Source organism: Saccopteryx leptura, chromosome 3 (genome assembly GCF_036850995.1).
Source record: "Saccopteryx leptura isolate mSacLep1 chromosome 3, mSacLep1_pri_phased_curated, whole genome shotgun sequence".
Taxonomy (NCBI): Eukaryota; Metazoa; Chordata; class Mammalia; order Chiroptera; family Emballonuridae; genus Saccopteryx; species Saccopteryx leptura.
In genome coordinates, this window is record NC_089505.1 from 368679710 (window position 1) to 368701733 (window position 22024).

Genomic DNA, 22024 nt, shown 5'->3' on the forward strand with positions numbered 1-22024 from the left:
CTTTTCTCCTCACCTTTTTCCCTTCTGTGCCATCTCTCCCTGGCTTCCCAGGGAGACCCTTGTCCCCTTTGAAGCCTGGCAGACCGGGCAGGCCCGGGGGGCCCGGGGGACAGTCGTGGCACACGTCCTGAGAGAGAACAAAACACAGTTACCAGCATGGAAAAAGGGGGGCCCTGCCCCCCAAGACAGGATGCCACCCAGGGTGACAGAAAAGCAGACAGGGGACTGAGTCACAACCCACACACCTGCTTTGCATCACACTTTGCATTTTTATTGTTTGGATCTTCAATTAGATTTAAGTATTGATATATCTGAATTGTTACCTCATTTCTCCGTCCTTCCAGCCAGCCAGAGTGCTGGGAGGGGAGCCCAGGACAGGACGGTGATGTCAAAAGTGCACAGATATCTGTAAGCACCTAAAAAGTCTAACAGTACAGAGCGAATGCAAATCTCTAGTATTAGGAATAGCAGGCTCTGTCCCCACGGCGACAGACGAAACCACGTTGGAAGCCGAGTCCTCTGTCCGGTGGTCTCTAATTCAGGATGGAAGGGTTCTTTCCTCAGAGAGCCGCTCTGAAGGGTCCACCTTCTTATCTGCTTCACTCTTAATCTTTGAGGATTCTTTAGAAGTTTCCTACTCCAAGAAGCCTTCCTGATTGCTTCGTACTGAGGGCCCTTGTCAGCAGCTGAAGCGGTCTGTTTGTAGCTCCACCCCCCGCCCCAACACCATGTGTAAAGAAAGCATGGACTATGAAGACAGGGGTGGGGTTGTTTTATCTCCTTGTATCCAATTCACAGCAAACAGTTTTCCACTGAGCATTAGGAGTGAGCTGGTAGACCCATGTAACCAACCCACCCACCAATGGACCGGCCATTTGTCCTGTGCCATCTTCCGTTAGGGAGCAGTTTGAGAAGCTGGTTGAATTGGGGGGATGGAGGGTGTTCCGTGTTGGGGTACACGAAGCAGGGGTGATGGGGTAAGCTGAGGGATCCTGTTTCCAGTTGCTGACTTTTGTTTGGAAGCGTAGCAGGGCTGGGAGGGGCTCACCTTTTCCTAGACATTCCCGACAGCTCTTCTAAATCAGACGTGTCCTTGAAACACTGCAACGGACACGTGACGCAGGGCACTAGAGCCACCCTGGTGGCTGCAGGAACTCTGGCCACTGAGATTTGCCAGACTCGGAGGACGCAGTGGTGATTAGAACCTAGTCTTTGCCATGGGATCCACAGTATCTCACAAAATGTCCCTACTTTCAATGTTCTCTTTTCAATTTCTGGCAGGGCTAGCTCTCAGCCCAGGTCTGTCCTGGTCCCAGATTTTGTGGAAGGTTGTTCCCTGCAGACCAGAGGTGTCAGCAGCCTGGAGTTACCAGGGAGGGCTCTGGACTTAGGGCACTGGCCCTGACCCAGAGTCCGCTGAGCACGGGGCGAGGCAAGGCCAGCCTCCACCCTGCGGCCCCACCCACACTCCCGGGGGCCCTGTGCTCCTGGGGCCCTGGAGCCTTGAGACTATACAGAGTTCTGCTTCAAACCAGACCACGCTGACAGCTCTGCCCACCTGGGTCCATGGCTTCCCTTCTCTGAGACTCAGCCTCCTTATCCGGGAAATGGGACCTCAAGGTCTGGTGAGAAATGCAGGAGGTAACGAATGGAAAAGCCCCAAGGCCGTGCCTGGCCCACAGTGAGTGCCTAGCGCCTCTGAGCTGCGACAGTGCCCTGTGGCTCGGGTGCCTATGTCTTAGTCCCCTCCCTAAACCCGCTGCCTGGCCCACAGTGAGCGCCGAGCGCCTCTGAGCTGCGACAGTGCCCTGTGGCTCGGGTGCCTATGTCTTAGTCCCCTCCCTAAACCCGCTGCCTGGCCCACAGTGAGCACCGAGCGCCTCTGAGCTGCGACAGTGCCCTGTGGCTCGGGTGCCTATGTCTTAGTCCCCTCCCTAAACCCGCTGCCTGGCCCACAGTGAGCGCCGAGCGCCTCTGAGCTGCGACAGTGCCGTGTGGTTCGGGTGCCTATGTCTTAGTCCCCTCCCTAAAGCAGCTGCCTGGCCCACAGTGAGCGCCGAGCGCCTCTGAGCTGCGACAGTGCCGTGTGGCTCGGGTGCCTATGTCTTAGTCCCCTCCCTGAACCCGCTGCCTGGCCCCATTCACAGACCAGAACCACTGGTCATCACGCTGGCTCCCAACCGCCCCACGAAGCCCAGGCAGCTCAGGCAAGTGACCACACCCCGGCGGCTGCTCCCTATCGGCTGACAGGGGTCCTCTCCTACTTGAGAGATAGAAGCAGATGAGGCAGGCAAAGCCCCTGGCAGGTTGCAGGGGTCCCTGGGCGTAATGATCCCCTGCGGTCTCTCTCCCTCCTTTGCTCTGGGCTGTTTCCCACACACCCAGCTCACGGAGCCAGTGCTCAGTGTGGGAACAGCTTGCTGAGTAAGTGCTCATCAGGTGCCCCGAAGGGAGGAATACCGCAGTCTTTGCTACGGGGGAGGAGGGGGCTCGCTGCTCCCCAGGAACAGAAATAGTGTGCGGGCCATCTCCTCCCATCTCTTGCTGGATCCCGGAGTCCTCACTGCCGCAGGGAGGGCCGTGTCGTCTGTATCTCACACCCCCGGGTGACCGGCAGGGGACTCCTACCGGCCTCTGTGCCCATCAGGCAGCTGCTGGGAAGCTCTGGGTCAGGCCGAGGTGAAGGCGGAGAGCGGGGCGGGGCTGGACACGTGGGTTCGGAGTCGGGCACCCCGTCTGAGTCTTGGCTGGGGCGCGCTCCAGCTCTGTGGCCCCGAACAGGTGGCCTGCTCACCTGTGCTCAACCTCCCGCTGCGTCGCCGCCCACAGGGCTGTTGGCGAGGGTCGGACGACATCCCACTTATCCGAGGCGATCAGCAAGCAGATGGAGATGTCCCAGGGATGACCTCCCTGAGCACAGATCCAACCGCCGGAGTTCATGTAACAGGGACCCTTAGGAGATGAGCTTTCTACCCAGGCTCTCCTCCAGCTATCGGAGTGAGGCTGTTACGTTTATAAAGCCCTCCGGCAGACTCAAACATTCTGTAATAAAGTAAACTTCTCAGGAAGAAAGGGTCGTGCCGCCTGCCGCCTGGGCCAGACCCACAGGCTTCAACCCGCAACATCCGGACGGCAGCAGGCGACTATACGACGGGAGCTGACAGTTAGCTCTGCACGCCCACGTGGGCAGACTGGGCACCTGTCTACAGGTCTCCAGGCAAGCCGGGCTCCAGGGGACCCAGGAGTCTCGGGTGCCAGCCGCACGCAGGTGCCACCCTCGCCGTGGGACGCCCCTCTGCTCTCACGGGCACAGACACATCCGTGAGCCGGTCAGGAGTGTTCCTTTCACTGAATATCTGTCTCAGTGCAGTATCTACAAGCGTGAGGCCCCAGCCACTCAGGTCCCCTCCTGCAATTTCTGGCGTCAATCCTGGGGCATCTCAGTATTGAAGTCCAGGGACTGGTGCAACCCAGCGCCCTCCAGAGTAATGGAATTACGAAAAATGATCCAGGCTAATACAAGCCTGCATAAACCGGGGGCTGAATCAATAGGTAATGATTTCTTGTCACAGCCTGAACTGCGGGAAAAGACTCTCTTGTCAATAAAACCAGGAACATTTGTGCTACTGTTACTAATTTCTCAATAAAATGTACAAGTTTCTATCAAGGCAGCTCCGTGGGCAGAGAGATGGAAAGTCCCAGGCTCCTGAGAAGGTTTTCTCGTCTCTTCTGTTTCCCTTCCTTGCCAGCACGTATGGACAGGGGTTTTCTGACGTCACCCAAGTGTTGCGCCAGCACAGGAAGTGAGGAAGGGCCCAGCCTCACCCAAGACAAAGGCTCGAATAAAGTAGCGGCAGAAGAGGGTCCTTCAGGCTCGCTGCAGCAACACTGTCCTTTCGGAACCGGCAGACCCTGCCCCCTCTGCCTGGCTCAGGGTCCTTCCCAGCCCTCTACCACTGCAGGCCCGAGGTCTGTGGCCGGGCCTCCGGCACTCACTGCCCGGGTCACTGGAGTCACGCTCAACTCCCCGGGGCGTCGCCACCCCCGCAGAGAGTGCCCGTGGTCGAGTCACCACGCGAACCTGGACTCACCCCGCGCAGGCGCCCAGCACTGGCCCCTGCCTCCTCCCGCACCTGAGCTGGGGCCCTTGCAGCAGCAGGGCCCACACCCCACCCCCCGACTCTCGCCCGAACAGGAGGGGGCGAGCCTGTGTGGGCTGGGAGGTCAGTCTCTGGGCTCAGGGAGGACTGGAGACACTGACCCTCACGATGTCTCGGGTTACGTGGACCAAGCACAGGAACAGCACCGACCCCTCAGGGCAACTGTGGAAATCGCATCAGGGGTGCCCACAGAGCACACGGCGTGCCACTGCTCACGGGTACTCTCCATGATGAGGGGACGCCCTCCCTCCGCCTCATCCAGCAAGACAGCCAGGGGCCACACGTGGCTGTTATACAGGTGGGATGTGGCCAGGGCGACCACGGGCCTGAGTTCTTAACTGCATTTCATTTTAGTTCAGTTTAAATTAACACGTGTGCCCAGCATCTGCCACAGTGGACAGCGGACTAGCACATCACCAGGCAGAGAGCATTCTCGACAAATGTTGCTATTACTAAAGCCACAATGCCGCCATTCAGACACAAATGTTGCTATTACTAAAGCCACCACGCAGCCATTCAGACACAAATGTTGCTATTACTAAAGCCACAACGCCGCCATTCAGACACAAATGTTGCTATTACTAAAGCCACACGTAGCCATTCAGACCGCAGCAAACGACACGTGACTGAAACCTCCAGCCCACCCGTCACCGTTACAGACACGCATGCACGCTGTTCTCTGGTTTTACCTTGACCAGCAGGCTGATGTCCTCCGGAGACAGGCGTGAGGAGGGGCCCTGCCAGAGCAAGAGTAAGTAAATACAGACACGCAACCCGTGCCCAGACGGCGTGCCCCTGCCCCCGAGTGCAAGGCCATCAAGATGCAACCCCCAGCACGCCCGTGCCGGGCACAGGACGCACACGGCCCCGTCTGCGTCCCAGACCTGGCAGCCACCGACAGGAGACCCTGGTGAGGATGCTACTGGCCGCCAGTCCTGGCCAAGCCTGACCGCCATCGTCCTTCCTGGTGCCCAGTGTCCCCTGCTGGCTTCTCCTCTGCTCCAGGGGGCCCCTCCTCCCACCGCCATTCAAACCTTGCAGGTCACATGGGCACTGTGGAAGGAGGGTGGTAGACTGGCATGGGTTCCCCACACGGGTAGAAGCTGTTGCTATCAGTCATTCACAACCTGGTATGAATTTAAGGCCATTTCTTTGGCTCTCTCAGCCCTCAGCCCTCAGTCTAGGTTGAAAGCATCTAACTCCAGCACAGGGTTTCAGAAACCAGGAGTGTAAGAAAAGCCTCTGAAAGAACACAGGACTCAGCAGATCACTGAAGTCCCCGTCAAACCCACCGTGCATTGGGAAGTGATGTGTTAGGATTGTGACCAGCCTGGGCGGAGACCCGGAAGGGTGGAGGCCGGGTTCACAGCGGGGCCGAGGGACACAGGATTGGGGAGGAGAAGGAAAAGGCAGATGCCACGGGAAGGGAAGAAGGGACTCTCGGGTGTGAACCCAGACTAGCGTGTTACTTTGCCAACTTGTAAGTGTTGAAATGGAAAGAACGGAATATCCACCCCACACAGGGAGGGTGGGATGTTACCTCTGGAACGGGAACCTGTTAGGTTTACAAATTATTTATCTAGCCTCGCATCTCGGGGAGGCTGAAACCAAGATTGTTTTCCTGCCTAAGTCTCCTGTCCTGAGCCCATGGGGTTTTGGCCACATCCTGTGGTTAACAAGGGCCTGGGACGGTAGCGTCGTACAGGTCCGCATAGGAACCTAAGCTTGGTAGCGGCTGGGGAGACCCATGGGTTGTTTCTGTGTTAGTGTGTTCAAGCATTCGGTCAGCCCCCTGGGCTACTGGGGATGCCTGAGAGGGACTGGGGTGGGCTGGCTCGCGTTTGCAGATGCTAAAGAAATGACCAGCCCGGCAGGGACGGCTTCCACAGGTCGCAGCTGCTTAAGACGACACGGAGACCTTCCCGAGGCATCTGCAGGGGACCCGCTGCCGGAAGGCCAACTTCTGCAAGTTCACTTCCGGGAGCTTTAATTTAAAAGAGGGATGGCAGAGGTATTCTGAAGCCTCCCATTTTGCCCTGGGAAGTAAGTAACAGTGCAGGAGTCACACAGTTTGACTCAGGACACTTCCATGAGACTGGCATTGAATTCCTGGGCGTGTTTTCACACCGTGCTTTGAGCCCTTTGTGTCATTAGCGTGAGCCGTATGCAGCTGGCCTTAGTCACGTGGAGAGAGAGACCGGGAGTGAATGTTCGGTCTAGACACAGAGTGGCCTTGGGGCAATTTAATGAACAACTTTGTTCTGACCCATTTCGGCAATACTCACAAGACATGTATTAAGAAGTTACACAGGGACAGGGGTGTGGGGGTGTGGTCCGAGGATGGACGGAGGATGCGTGAGACTGCCATGCCCCCCTCGGAGGGGCCGGTGACACGTGGTGGATGGGGTAGAGAACAAAGTGGAGGGCAGTGTTGAGGGGTGTGCCCTGCCTGATCCTCTGCACTTCCGCTGTGCCCGTCCACTAGCTGTCGGGAACAGCGGCAGGAAGTGCCCAGAGGTTCCATGGCCAGTGACTGATTAGCATGGAGATGAAGAAGAATGGTCCCTTCACTCGAGATGGGGCAGCGCCATGGCATGTCCCACTCAGAGCTGCCTGTGGGTCAGGCCGAGGCTGGACCCCAGGGGAACCTAGGGATGTGACTGCCCATCACCTGTCACACCTGTAGGTTGCACCTGCGTGCACTCCCTCCGCCTGTCACTCGCCCAAGGACCCCCACCAGGGGTCCTGCTTCTGGAGAGCCCCACCCTGGACAGCCCCTGGCCCTTGCCATCTCCTGCGGAAGCCCGACTTGGTGGGCGTCTTTGTCACCTGCTCTCGGACCACGCAGAGTTCATGCTAACAGTGTGACCACGGCGGGGACCTTGGCCGGGGATCACTTTGGCCTCTGGGAGGCCGGAGGCTGAGTCACAGAGCTCAGCCACGCTGGTGCTCCACGCCTCCATGATTCACCCCTGAGAAGACCCCGGATGCCAAGGCTTCGGGGGAGCTTCCTGTGTCGGCCGTGCTCCCTGTCTCCCAGGGCACCCACCGTCACCTGGCCGTGCTTCCCGTCTCCCGGGGCACCCACCGTCACCTGGCCGTGCTCCCCGTCTCCCGGGGCACCCACCGTCACCTGGCCGTGCTCCCCGTCTCCCGGGGCACCCACCGTCACCTGGCCGTGCTCCCCGTCTCCCGGGGCACCCACCGTCACCTGGCCGTGCTCCCCGTCTCCCGGGGCACCCACCGTCACCTGGCCGTGCTCCCCGTCTCCCGGGGCACCCACCGTCACCTGGCCGTGCTCCCCGTCTCCCGGGGCACCCACCGTCACCTGGCCGTGCTCCCCGTCTCCCGGGGCACCCACCGTCACCTGGCCGTGCTCCCCGTCTCCCGGGGCACCCACCGTCACCTGGCCGTGCTCCCCGTCTCCCGGGGCACCCACCGTCACCTGGCCGTGCTCCCCGTCTCCCGGGGCACCCACCGTCACCTGGCCGTGCTCCCCGTCTCCCGGGGCACCCACCATCACCTGGCCGTGCTCCCCGTCTCCCGGGGCACCCACCGTCACCTGGCCGTGCTCCCCGTCTCCCGGGGCACCCACCGTCACCTGGCCGTGCTCCCCGTCTCCCGGGGCACCCACCGTCACCTGGCCGTGCTCCCCGTCTCCCGGGGCACCCACCGTCACCTGGCCGTGCTCCCCGTCTCCCGGGGCACCCACCGTCACCTGGCCGTGCTCCCCGTCTCCCGGGGCACCCACCGTCACCTGGCCGTGCTCCCCGTCTCCCGGGGCACCCACCGTCACCTGGCCGTGCTCCCCGTCTCCCGGGGCACCCACCGTCACCTGGCCGTGCTCCCCGTCTCCCGGGGCACCCACCGTCACCTGGCCGTGCTCCCCGTCTCCCGGGGCACCCACCGTCACCTGGCCGTGCTCCCCGTCTCCCAGGGCACCCACTGTCCCCTGCCCGTGCTCCCTGTCTCCCAGGGCACTCACTGTCACCTCACTTCGTTCTGCTGGGGCAACTAAGTGCTGTCTGCCCCAGGTCACAGGGAGAGGACACCTGAGCTCACGCCAGTCCCCCCTGGACTCTCCCTGCCCGCCATTCCTCGGCCGACTCTCGTCTGTACTGCTCACTGTAACGAACCACAGCCGTGAGGGTAAGGCTTTCCTAAGTTCTGTGGGTCCTTCCCGGTAGTCACGGAAACTGAGGGTGGTCTGGGGGACCCCTGAAAATGGACTGAACTGATTAGTGAGATCAGAGACACCCTGACAGCTGCTGGGCTATACTTGGGACCATTCGGCGGGAGGAGGGGGTGTCCAGTGAATTTAAAGGTAGTTAAAAATAGACACGTTCCCCTCCCCTCAACTCTGACAACAGCGGGGAGACAGTTTCAGCTGTCCACACGGTCAGCTGCACTGTGCAGCTCGGTTCCCTTGGCAGAGAGGGCTCCAGGCTCACATCTGGCAGAGGTCATTTGAGCCCCTCTGGCCTGAACCTAGCTCTTCCACCCTCTTCCCTGCCTCGGGCCAAGCTCTCCTGTCTGGCTTGGCTTTGAACCACAATGACAGCTCCTATCAGCCCCTCCCCCACTGCCCCTCCCGCTTGGCTCTGAAAATAGGCACGATGGTGGCATCGGCTCCCAGTGCACTGTCTCTCTGGGATTGTCACCGAGGACCATCACAGCATCTCACAGGAGCCCCTCTGCCCACAGCCTTAGAAACAGCCCCTTCTTAAAAGTCTCTTGACCCGTCTGAGTGGCATTTTATTCTCGCAAGAGCCCTGACCGACGGTCAATACTCATCCGGAGCAGGGAGGTGACGTACTGGTTTGCCAGGGGGGCCCCTCTCGCCTGGACTTCCGGGTATGCCCTGGAGAAGAGGAAACGAGATGTCAGTGTGCTGAGCACCAGCCCCGCTCATCAGCCCCCAGACTCTGTGTCTGCGAGCATGACTGGGGGTGGGGGTGGGGGGAGCACCACCCAACCGCAGACACCGCACCGCAAAAATTCACGCTTTCCCATCTCGGCCGAACCCCGAAGCCTTCCCAGGAAAGGTTCAAGTGTGGGAAACGTTCAGGACAGAAAGCTACCCTCTTCAAACTCCCGTCCAAGACACATAACCGAAAGCAACTCGTGTACACAGGCTGTGTACCCACGCATGCACACACGCACACGCACAAGCACGCACACGCCTATCACACTTCTGCCGTCCTTCTCCAGATGCTGGGGAAGGTCCGGCTTTGCAGAGGAGGAAGGCTCTTTCACGGGACGGGCTGGGAGGACACCATGTGGGGGGGGGGACCAGGTAAATCTGCACGTGGGGAGGCAGGAACCAGAGCTCGTTTTCTTCTCTGAAACGCAGCCCCCGGGCGGGAAGGGAAGGGGGTGGCCTGTTCCTGCTCACAGTGAAACTAAAGCTGCGGAGATGGAAGGGGGCGTGTCGAGCCAGTCAACAACCGCTCCCGTGCTGGACACTGTCCCTTACGAAGCCATCGCTGCCACTCATACCCTTGGTCACTGAGCAGTAGGGAGCACCGGCGTGCGTGAGGCCTCAAGGACCCACAGACGCACCAGACGCAGGGCCCCTGTCCCCTTGGGACTCAGGTCTACCTGAGCACGAGCAGACTGGAGACGGGAGTGGGAAGGGACGCGACCCCGGGGAGCGGCAGGCACCGCGGTGGAGTGCCCTGAAGGGAGAACGCCGTCTCAGCGAGGGGCAGGGACGCGTCCACAGAGCAGCCGGACCTAATCTGAGCTGAACGGACCACCTATAGACATGAAAGAGAACTGACCCCAAAAGTGGGAGGCTTTGTATGGGGTGCCCAGGAGCTGACGAGGTTCCGACAGCATACTACAAAAGCCAAGGACACAAGACTGGACCACACAAAGTCACAGGCCACGATCCTCAGAAGGGCAACCATCTCAGACCGTCAGGGTGACGGGGCGGGGTTAGTGCAGGAGAACAGCCCCTCCGGGCGTTTTCCGGACCCGGGGCGCCTGGGCTTCCGGGCAGTCTGCAGTAACCTGGACTGCGCCGTACCATCTCTCTACTCACATCCTGTCCAGCCGGTCCCTGGAGGCCGGGGAATCCAGGTGGGCCTCGGGGTCCCTGAGGAGAGAGCAGAGGAGACGGCTCACAACAGTTGTGGGGGAATAAGATCCCCTTCCTCAGACGACAGCTGCTTCTCCGAGGAACCTGGTGCAGCTCTGCTCCGAGCGTAGGCATCCCCCTGCGCTTGTGGGCGGGGCGTGTAACCGTGGGGAGAGTGTGCCTGACACCTTCACGGGAGCCTGGCTGCCCAGGCCGGGAATGCAGGCCTGGAAGGGACAGGGACCCAGCGACACAGGCCTGGGCTGGAGTCCTGACGCATCCTCCCACGTACAGATGACAGCCCCCCGGGGAATCAGTTCCTTGGAGAGCCGGCACAGTGCTCAGCACTTAGATGACAGTTATTTTTATGAGACAATCCACTCCCACTCTGGTCACTGGAACTTGCGGGACAACATCAGGAATGGGCACACAGTTCTCTCACTGGCTCTGGCCTCCTGCAGGAATTTTCCTTAAACAGTTGTGCCGGTGGGAGACAGCCCTTAGTCCCGGCAGGTGCTGACACTGCCACAGGGCCGCTCAGGGGCTGTCCCTGCCTCTTCTGGGGCCTCACAGCTCTCCCCTCCGCAGTGAGCCCTGCACGGGGAGTCCTATCTATCTCACCTCTACGATAACTAGCTCTGCCATCGCATGCCTGCTCATAAATGCAATCTCATAGCTGCTCTGAGCCTGTTTCCTCATCTGTAGGAAATGGGTATGAAGCTCCCTCCTCCTCAGGGCAGACATCAGATGAGTGAGAACTTAATACAAGGGACAGGCAGGAGGTACAGCAACGGCACAGCCAGTCACAGGCAGCTCCTGCCGCACGGGGTCCGTTTACAAAAGTTCACATCCTCCTGGTGAGCACGGGCATGTGCTCGTCACCCCGTGCAGCTCGTGCTAACGAACAGATGTGGACTAGAGCCTTCCTGTGGCTCCACGTGCACTGAGTCTGCCCCGATCGCCACAAAGGGCCGTGAGTCCCGCCACACTCACCTGAGAGACTGAGAGCCCTCACGGGCTCATGGCCATGTGGTCGCGGGTGATGGAGCCAGGATCCAAAACCAGACATTCCGGCCCCTTGCTGAGTCCACTAAACCACGGCCGTCCCTCTGTGGCGCAGCGAGGCCACACGGCCGAGCCAGACTCAGTCTGCCCGACCGCCACGTGGGCATGCGGGAGACGCGAGCCCCGCCCCTGCCGACCGCCACGTGGGCGTGCCGGAGACGCGAGCCCCGCCCCTGCCGACCACCACGTGGGCGTGCCGGAGACGCGAGCCCCGCCCCTGCCGACCGCCACGTGGGCGTGCCGGAGACTGGAGCCCCGCCCCTGCTGACCACCACGTGGGCGTGCTGGAGACTGGAGCCCCGCCCCTGCCGACCGCCACGTGGGCGTGCCGGAGACGCGAGCCCCGCCCCTGCCCGGCGCCGTGCCTGGGGGCGGGGCTTCCTGGGGCGGGGCTTCCTGGGGCGGGGCTTCCCTGTGGAGAGTCTGCACCCTTCCACAGTAGGGACTGTTACTTCCCTGCCGTCCCTGGCCCCTCCCACTTAAAATGGCTCTGGGTAGAGCAGCATTTCTCCCACTGAAGCCTAGCCCTTTATTTAAATCATACTGTACCGGGGGTCCTTTGTCTCCTGGTGGTCCAGAGGGGCCCTGAGAAAGGAGCAGACAGAAAGTGAGCCGAGCGGGAGGGGACCGCTCGGGAGACATGCAGCGTTTATCTCTAAGGCAGGTCTCTAACTGTCCTGAAGGAGCAGCTCGCTTCATCCCAAACCTAGGCCGGACTGTCCCCTCCTCTCACCGCCCACCCGCCTACATCGCCCGTGGAAATCTTCCCGGAACCTCCTCCATTTGCCCTTGAACTGGTACCACCCTGTCCTGGCACCCACGTGGCTCCTGACACCTGAGCCCGTCCCCAGTGTGCAGCTCTGGTGCGGGCGGGACCCTGCATCCCCGTTTCCTCGTGCTGCGCCCCCTTCCTGCTCGGGTCGGGCTGGGGGACACACAGGGCCGGACTCACCAGTGCGGCCCGCGGGGCGGAGGCTGCCGTGGTGGCCCGCCCTCTCCCACAGGGGTCCACACACACACGCACACGCACACGTGTTCACACAGACACGGGTCTGCCTTCCTGCAAGTGTGTCAGCCCAGAACTGGCCTCTCTGTTGCACCTGAGACGTGCTCATGGTGGGGGCGCCCTGCGGAGGGGCAGGTCCTGCAGGGAGCAGCCTCTCCCTCGGCTGGAGCCTTCGCTCTGCTGGCCCTCAGCAGAGACCACACTGCCCTGCCTTCCGTCCTGGGCACTTTCTTGTCACACTGTGGCTCTCAGCTGAGGTGGCCCTCAGCAAAGACCACACTGCCCTGCCTTCCGTCCTGGGCACTTTCTTGTCACACTGTGGCTCTCAGCTCTGCTGGCCCTCAGCAGAGACCACACTGCCCTGCCTTCCGTCCTGGGCACTTTCTTGTCACACTGTGGCTCTCAGCTCTGCTGGCCCTCAGCAGAGACCACACTGCCCTGCCTTCCGTCCTGGGCACTTTCTTGTCACACTGTGGCTCTCAGCTCTGCTGGCCCTCAGCAGAGACCACACTGCCCTGCCTTCCGTCCTGGGCACTTTCTTGTCACACTGTGGCTCTCAGCTCTGCTGGCCCTCAGCAGAGACCACACTGCCCTGCCTTCCGTCCTGGGCACTTTCTTGTCACACTGTGGCTCTCAGCTCTGCTGGCCCTCAGCAGAGACCACACTGCCCTGCCTTCCGTCCTGGGCACTTTCTTGTCACACTGTGGCTCTCAGCTCTGCTGGCCCTCAGCAGAGACCACACTGCCCTGCCTTCCGTCCTGGGCACTTTCTTGTCACACTGTGGCTCTCAGCTGAGGTGGCACCACCCTTAGAAAGCCTTCACTGGCTGTTCCCAGAATGCGTGTTTGGGGTGGCCGTACCCCTTCTGTGCACCCCGCCTAGGAGGCACCGCCTAGTGTCCCCGCTGCTTCAAGGCCCTCTGTCCTCTCTACTGAACGGACATCACGCTGCGTGGGGGTGGGCACCACGCTCCCTGCTCAACAGTCTCTGCGGTTCTCAGCGCAGAGCCCACGCATGGTCAGGGCACCGTGGAGACAGCCACCGGCACGCCACCACACAAGGCGAACCTGGGAATCATCTGCAGTCATCCCTCCTTCTCAGAGGGTCACACGAAGGCCCAGAGGGGTCAGGGCGCCTGCTGAGCCACACGGGGAGTCACACACAGCAGGACTGGTCCCCCTCCTGAGGGCGCTCCAGCACCTGTGTCTCCCAGGAGCAGAGCCCATGGGAACGTCCCTATATCTTCGCAGGAGGGAGAAAAGACCTCACACAATGCGGACGTTCCTTGTAATGACACACGGGGTCACCTGCCCATTACCTATGTCCCAGCACTGCCCGGTGAACAGAAGTGCAGAGCAGAGCCCGGAAGACAGCCCGGGAGTGCGTCAGAGGCCGGCAGCCAAGCGGGCGCATCAGGCAGGGCGCATGATGGACTCCAAATTCCACCGTGGGTGCGTCTGACTCTCAGCGTGCTGCTCAGAGTCACTGCTCACGGCCCTGTCATGTGTGAGGCAGCGGCACACACGGAGCAGCACACGCTCACTGACATGGTGTGCCTTTCAGAGTAACCCTACTGGGACTGTACCCGCCTCCCTCAAGGACAGGGCTTCGGAGCAGTTTATGTCCCACAGGGGAACGCTGCCACGACGTTTCATTGTTTCCAAATTAAATCCCACGATCCACCGCAAGCGTTTAACGTGTTCACGCAACAAGGCTCCAAATTCCTCTCATGTTATGTTACGTAAAATCCGCACAGGAGGATCGATTTTGTCGTCTGGAATGTCTCCATTTCACATGTTGGCTTTACCAGTTATCAGCACTTTGACCCGGAGCAGGTTGCTTAGCCTCTCTGAGCCTCAGTTTCCTCCAATGTAACAAACACAAAGCCAGTAATCGCCTGCCCTTCGGTAATCAATAAGAGACTAAGCAGAGAAGCGGGCCAGTGCTCGCCCGTGAAAGGCATTCCCACAGCTACGTGGCTAAGTATTTATGTTTTTTCTTTTTCTTTTTCTAGTAAGAATAAGGGAAATAGAGAGAAAGACTACTGTATGCACCCCAACCGGGATCCACCTGGCAACCCCCATCTGGGGCCAATACTCTGCCCATCTGGGGCCATGCTTGCAACCAAGCTATTTTTAGCACCTGAGGCAAAGGCTCCACAGAGCCATCCTCAGCACCCAGAGCCAATGCACTCAAATCAATTGAGCCATGACTGCAAGAGGGGGAAAGAGAGAGAGAGAGAGAAAGAGAGAGAGAGAGAGAGAAGGGTAGGGGGAGGGTTGGAGAAGCAGATGGTCGCTTTTGCTGTGTGCCCTGACCAGGAATTGAACCTGGGACTTCCACATACCAGGCTGACACTCTACCACTGAGCCAGTCGGCCAGGGCAGGTTAAGTATATCTTCAGAAACACAAGTGTGTTGCATAGCAGGGGGTATATAACAACTTCCTAATGTCATTTCTGAAGCTAACATCTAAACGTGTTTCAACAAGAACCACCTTGCTCTCCAAGACTGAGCTCAGCTCTCTGGTGGGTTTGTCCAAGGGTTGCTTTACCCGGACACACAGATTTTGACCTTTGCTACCATGCCCCACTAAAATGAACCACAACCCCCGGGAGAAGTGACTGACCCCAGACCTGGGCAAGGAATGTGCACACATCTGGGGTCTCCCGTCATGCCAACGAGCAGGGGGCTGGGGAAGAGCGCTGGGCTGGTCAGGCTCCTAGTGGCAAAGACGATTTCAGCATCACCGGGAGAATAATCGTGATGTGTTAAAACATCAAATGGGTTTAAATCTACGAGTGCAAAATTATTCATACAAAACAAAAACATCTAGTTTACTGTCGTCACAAGCTGCTGGGAAACCGAGCCACTGTTTGGAAACAAGGAAAGGGGGAGGCTGGAGACTGTGTACCCTGCCTTCTGTGGGGTTCGCACCGCCAGTGTCCACGTTGTGAACGGGTCGGCGCCCCCCCACATGGAAGGGTTCTAGTGAACGTATTTTACAAACGGACAGAACCAGAATAGTGCCCACGGCAACCCTTGATGTGTGAACTGCCTTCAGTGTTGGACATCGAGGGCTGGGACCATCCCAGGTGAGGCCAGCAGACAGCCATGCCTCCTAAGGGGGGGGACGCACGAACTGTGGGGTCCGCCCTACCAAAAACATCAAGACTGAGTCTGACGGAGCCCCTGGGCCCGATGCCAACGCACAGAAAATACGGGGCAGAGCAGCGCGTTAAACCACTAAACCAGCCAATGGGATCAAACCAGGAGCTCAGGAGATCAGAACAGAAATCTTGCTCCATCAGTGTAAAAATATTGCAAAATGAAAAAGAAAAGCATGAAGGGAAAATCTATGAATCTAAAAATTTACATATATATAGGTTTATACTCTGATTCTATTACATAAACATACAGATTTATATTAATGAAAGAATTTTTTTTTTAAAAAATCAACCAGTTGCATTTTACTCTATTGGGATATTGATCCAAACAAGAGCAAAGTGCAGAAGCACGGCCTTTGTGGCATAAATGGAAACTCGAACACGGACAGGCTATTTGATCGGGTTATAGAATCATTTTCAGGAGGGTGGCCGTGAAATTGGGGATCCACTGAAAACCCTTACCTTTTACTAATACATGCTGAAGTAGTTACAGCTGAAGTGATACGTGTCTGGGGTTTACTCCAAAATGAAGGGCAGCAGAGGAGGAGGAGGAGGAAGCGCTGACCCCTGGGCAGGAACCCTGGTTGTCGGAGCGGAGTGTGGCTGCCTGGGCTTCTCTTAACTAGATGCCTACTTCTGGTATACCCGGAGTTCTCCAATATAGGATAGGATAGGATAGGACAGGATAGAATAGAATAGAATAGAATAGAATAGAATAGAATAGAATAGAATAGAATAGAACAGAACAGGTCCCAGGAGTGAAATGCGTGCGTGACGGGAGTCGGCGCTCGGACAGAAGGGACCGCAGTGGCTCCCAGCTCTTCTACGACGTGAGGACACAGAAAAGACCACCATCTATGTCTACGCACCAGGAAGAGGGGCACAGACCCTGATTCTGCCGGCACCTTGGCCTTGGACTTCTGGCCTCTTGAACTGGGAGAAATAAACGCTGTTTACAAGCCACCTGTCCCGGTATTTTTGCTACAGCCACCCCAGTGGACTGAGACAACCGGACTGTCAGAAAAGGAGCCAATGCCATTATTAGGGGCATCTGTAAGGTGCTGTGTCTTGAGCCAAGGAGAGGCCAAACAGGAGGAGATAAAACCCCAGGACTGAACCCCGCCATCAATTCTGAAGGTTACCCCTCCGTTACAGGGTAGGGAGGGGGGGGCAAAGGGAAGAGTTAGGGGCGATGGGAGGAGAGGAGAACACTGAAGACCGTAATTCTAAATGTCTCTTCTCTGTGCAGACGACAGTCTAGACCTCAGCTCTAGATATACTAGCTTCAAAGAAGTCTAGAGCAGAAATTTTCAACTGGTCAGGGATAGAGACCTCTTTTTCCTTTAAACTGTGAAATAAACAAAAGAATGATAGCAGCAACACCAACAACAGCCATCGATGTGAACGAGGCCAAATTATATCTACAGTATTTTTTTTTTTTTTTTGTCAGATCAGCAAGCAATGATTTTCTGGTGTGCTGCAGAATTTTGGTAATTGGATTTTTGTGTGCCGTGAGAAGAAAAAGGTTGGAAGTTGCTGCTCTAGGGTGGAGGCCGGTTGAAGATATTGACAGCCATATCCGACTCGGACGGGGTTCCGGAAGGCATTGTTCTCGATGACCCCTGATAACTCAAAAGATTTTAGATTCACTGAAGTCACCACCTCTCCGAACCCTGCAAACTCACACCTCACAGACTGACGCGAGTTACTCATCCATCCTAACCACCAGTGTGAGGCCAGGCGTAGGTTTCACCCGGAGGTCAGACTAACACCTTTCCTGGTAGCATCATGCCCTCCCCTGGGTACTCACTGGAGGAAGGGGGCAACGACCTCGTTCTGGCCTGAAACACAAGCAAGCACGCTCTTCCCGCCACATCACGCCCCACCCCCACCAACGTTTCACCGGGTCACTCGGTTTTTGCCAAGTTTGTCCCACGTCTTTTTAAAAAATGAGTTTTGTTTTCTCCTCTTTTAAGTAGACAAATCTCGGTCTCCCCAAAAGCCTAATGCCACTGACAGTGACAGTGGACACACCCCGGGACCAGTGACCCCTGCCAGGCTGGCTGGGACAGGAGTGCCCGCAGGAAGGTCCCGGGTCCACCTGGGGGTCAGCAGGGACCCGGCGGGTGGACCCCGAGCTAGGAAGTGCGAGAGGAACAAGGACTCACAGGAGGGCCGGGCACTCCAATGCCCGGGTCGCCGCGGCTGCCGGGAGAGCCAGGGATTCCAGGTGTGCCTCGGTCCCCCTAGAAAGAAAAAGTGAAACCCAGAGGTTAGTTTCGGGGAGGAGAGGGTGAGGGTTCAAAGGCTCCCGCGTTTCTCACTGTCCGAGGGCAGACCGCCGGCCCCTCCCAGAGTCAATGCTGCAGCCACCGTCCAGCCCCGCCCACGGGCACAGGCCACGGCCGTGACCACGAGCTCCTTCAAGGATGACCACGCCTCAACCTCACTCCAAACGTGGTTAAAACACTGTGACCCCTCCGTGTGACCACAGCTTTCAATCTCGCTGTGCTTTCTCCAGACCTCACCATGTCCCCAGCCTGACCACACCCCAGCTTGGACCCTGTACCCACATGTCAGCTCAGTTCCCATATCGCCAATAAACGAACTCATCAATTCCCTGATAATGTGCCGTGGGGCTCTCTTCTGTGGGAGGGGCAAGGGTGAGCGAGCTCTAACCTTTGCCTTCACGCTCAAGAGGTTCACAGTGTGGGTGTCAGTACTGGCTTCCACACGGATTCACTGTCTACTTAAGGTTGTGAAAAGTTCTGTGAGCTTTAGTCCCTTTACTGACAAAGGTGGGGAGTGGAGGAGCTGCCGTGGACGCAGGCCTCTGGCCCCTTTAATGAGAGCCTGCAGCCAGAGTGGCCGCAGGGTGCCTGGCCCCGCCCCCCACCTCTGGGCCAGCCAGCGGAGGTGCCTGTGTGTGCCTGTGCTCAGGCGCCTGTCAATCTGGACTTTGATGGGAAGAGAAAAGAGGGGAAAGGAAGAGAGAAGGGGAAGGAAAGGTGTTTGCCATTGCCTGGAGAAGGAAGCTGAGACAGGTGTACCCTCTCTCCCACCGTTTCAAAGGCCTCGACCTCTGCAGACAGGCGATCAGCGCACCTCAGGGGGCGGCCAGACTGGGCTGTTCTGACCCAGGCTGTTCTCCGGCTTGAGTCAGCCCACGTGGCGTGGGGAGCGACACGTTTCTGGGGCGGCCGCACTCATGCGCTGTATGGCGGAGAGGGCCGCGCTCATGCTCATGCGCCGTTTGGCGGTGAGGGCCGCGCTCATGCGCAGTATGGCGGTGAGGGCCGCGCTCATGCTCATGCGCCGTATGGCGGTGAGGGCCGCGCTCATGCTCATGCGCCGTATGGCGGTGAGGGCCGCGCTCATGCGCAGTATGGCGGTGAGGGCCGCCGCGCACACCACGGGGAGTGTTGTCCGCACGCAGGTCCGCACACACGTCGGCTACCCTTTCAAATCCCAAAGGAAATGGAACCGGAACACCGGCAGTCCCCGCAGTTCTGAGTGGGAGGCTGAGCAGCTGTGCTCGCTCAGCTGACCTGCAGCCATGCCTCCCGCTGCCACGGGAGGTGGCCTTGTGGGAGCCCCTGGCCTCCCCGGGACGGGATCAGTTGCACGATAGATGGGAAGCGCCCTAGGAGGTCACAGGGAAGGCCAATGAGGTAGCGGGCCGCAGGTGGGTTTCAGGCAGGCCCTGCCATTGCTAGGCAACTCTTGGCTTTATTAAGATTTATGTTCTTAAGCATGAAAAAAACAACCCCGTGAATAATGAGTTTGTCCTCCAGGCCCACGGGCGCCCTGCCTCATGAGCAGGACAGCACCCCTCTGCACCGCCCTCAGCTCTGCCCAGTCCCCTCCTGAAACTCTCTTCCAGGTCCCAGATGGTGCCTGCTGTTCCTTTAGAATATAGGGTGTGACCTGCCAGGGGGAACTCGACGTGCTTGGGACGCAGAGAAGACGGGGAGAGGGGCGGGTCGAGGAGCAAGGACGCGCGGGGGGGGGGGGGGGGGGGGGGCGGGGAGGTGCCATGGGCGCAGTCAGGGCTTCCGACCGACCGGCGGAGGGTCAGGCGGGACGACCTGAGGCCGGCAGGCGGGTGGCTCTGGGTCCAGTCTCCGGACTGTCAAGCTGGTTCTGCAAGCTTGGGAAAACCCATACCCTCTCCACGCCTTCGGACCCTCATCACTTGGGGGGGAAATAGAACATTCTCCCAAATTCCCCTGAATCTCAAAAAAGACTCATTTTTTAAAAAAATAAGAGACTGTGTAGTATTGGGTATGACAGGCATATTGTCACCATTTCAGCAGCAGGGTTAGAGGTCAGGGACTGAACTAAACGCACAGGAACCAGACCAACCTGTCTCCCTTTGCACCTCGGTTTCTCTTCAAAAGATTTAATGGGCCCTGGCCAGCTGACTCAGTGGTAGAGCGTCAGCCTGGTGTACAGGAGTCCCAGGTTCAATTCCCAGCCAGGGCACACAGGAGGGGCACCCATCTGCTTCTCCACCCCTCCCCCTCTCCTTCCTCTCTGTCTCTCTCTTCCCCTCCCACAGCCAAGGCTCCATTGGAGCAAAGTTGGCCCAGGTGCTGAGGATGGCTCTGTGGCCTCTGCCTCAGGTGCTAGAGTGGCTCTGATTGCAACAGAGCAATGCCCCAGATGGGCAGAGCATCGCCCCCTGGTGGGCGTGCCGGGTGGATCCCGGTCGGGCGCATGCAGGAGTCTGTCTGCCTCCCTGCTTCTCACTTTGGAAAAATACGAAAGAGAAAAAAAATCTAACAGAGGATTTAACGGAGGTTTTCTCACGGCAATGTCGGGTTCTAGCTAGGCGCCCCTTCTTCCCAAGGCTGCCTCACGCTGATGAGCAAAACCAACCCACTCACTGCGAGCTAAACCACACCTGCCGCCGTGTTTATAATCCCCTGAGCCGTTTGTTTAGCCCCTGCTCCCTGACGCGCCTGTTCCCCTGAGAGAGCGCCCCCCACCGCACAGGCTCCAAGCTGCCAAACACCCAGCCCTCCGCTGAGACCGCCCTCACTGCCCATTTCCACACGCCCCCGCCTGCCCTCCTCCCTGTCCTCCTGCTGGTATTTGCGGTATCTTCATTACCCTTCACACGCTGCCCTCCCATTTCATCTGCCTGGCCCTCCGACTTCAAGTAGGAACGGTCCCTTCATTCATGTATCCACTAACTCACCAAACACCCATCAAGTCAAGTCCCTGACACTCCTCCGAGACCCCATGCTGGGCACACCGTCTGTACACCTGTGCATCCACAGTGCCCAGGGCAGGGCCCAGCATAAGGCACAGCCTTGAAGAGCTGTTTCCCGGAGGCCACAATAAATGAACCTATGCTCACTCACCTTTGGCTGGGTTACTAAGTTCTGCCGCTCTTTGCAGAGGAGGAGATGGAATAGAAAGGCACCCCCCAGCCCAGCTCGAACTTCGACCCCCTGAGACTGACAGCTCCCTCCTGCGGGTGGTCTGGCCCCTCTGTAAGCGTGTGGCCCGCGGTCATGCTCACACCTCCCCCAGCTTAATGGACTGAAATGGTTAGAAAGCAGCCCCAGGAAAGAACAAAAGGCCTTCATGCTGTGTCGCCAAGAGCAAAAAGGCTCACGGTTAAGAAAAAATGGCGGCGCGGGAGGCAGGATGGGCGATGGGGACATTAGCATCCCTTTCTGCTGCGGGCACTCTGGGCCAGGGCAGCAGCGTCCGGGCAGAAAGCGTGTGAGGAGGGTGGGTTGGCAGAAGGAGAATGGCATTACTGAGCACAGTGGCGTGCCCGTCAGCCCGCTGGGAGGTTACGCCCTTACACGGAAAAGGAACAGAGGGTCAGAAAGAAAGAGCCTCCAAGTCGGCAGTCTGCTGGGCAGCGGAGCCGGGATCCTAACCCAGGTCTGTGTGAAGGTGAAGCCTGTTCAGTGTCTGGACACAGGGGGGAAGGAGGCGTCTGTACGTCTCCCTGCCGTTGTCAGTAAGGAGGACAGGCTGAAACAGACAGACCCCTCCTCAATTCCCCCAGAGCTTTCGTCAGCACCAGGGACAGCAGCCGGGCAGGCACAAGCAGGCACTCTCTGGTCCCTCCCTCCCTCTCTCACTCCCTTCTCCACCCTCCTACCCCCCCTTGATCTCTCCATTCTCCACCTAAACACCTCTCCGAATCCCAGCTTACCTTCCCAATGCCGGCCGACTACGGAAACCACATCGTTTCCAAACCACATTCTAATTTACAAATGCAACGGGTCATCCGTGTACACATCTCACATTTTAAATAGGACAAGGCCTCTGGCCAAAGAAACAGCATGATTGAACCTGGGTCCCCCGGAGATGAACCTGACTGGTCAACTGCACCCCCGGCCCAGGCTCTCTGCACCCCTCACCCCGAGGCGACCCCCTAAGCTTCAGTGGTGCCCCCTCCCATTCAGCATGTTGAGCAGCTGAAATGTGCGGATCATCTTTGACCACAATTCAACTAATAACGCAAAGACCTAGTGCTCCGCCGGCTGAAAGCCTGTGCAAGTCCATTCAGTCATCAA

At 58.6% G+C, this 22024-nt stretch overlaps 1 protein-coding gene across 1 annotated transcript in view; it reads right to left on the reverse strand.

The window, feature by feature from the left end:
- COL22A1 (collagen type XXII alpha 1 chain) overlaps window positions 1-22024 on the reverse strand; it is a gene marked incomplete at its 5' end in the record, with an annotated part of 223216 nt that overhangs the window by 44040 nt on the left and 157152 nt on the right. The window contains 6 exons of the mRNA XM_066372771.1: window positions 14-127; window positions 4850-4897; window positions 8977-9021; window positions 10207-10260; window positions 11857-11892; window positions 17648-17725. Coding sequence (XP_066228868.1) covers window positions 14-127; window positions 4850-4897; window positions 8977-9021; window positions 10207-10260; window positions 11857-11892; window positions 17648-17725 — 375 coding nt within the window. The remainder of the gene's footprint in view (window positions 1-13; window positions 128-4849; window positions 4898-8976; window positions 9022-10206; window positions 10261-11856; window positions 11893-17647; window positions 17726-22024) is intronic.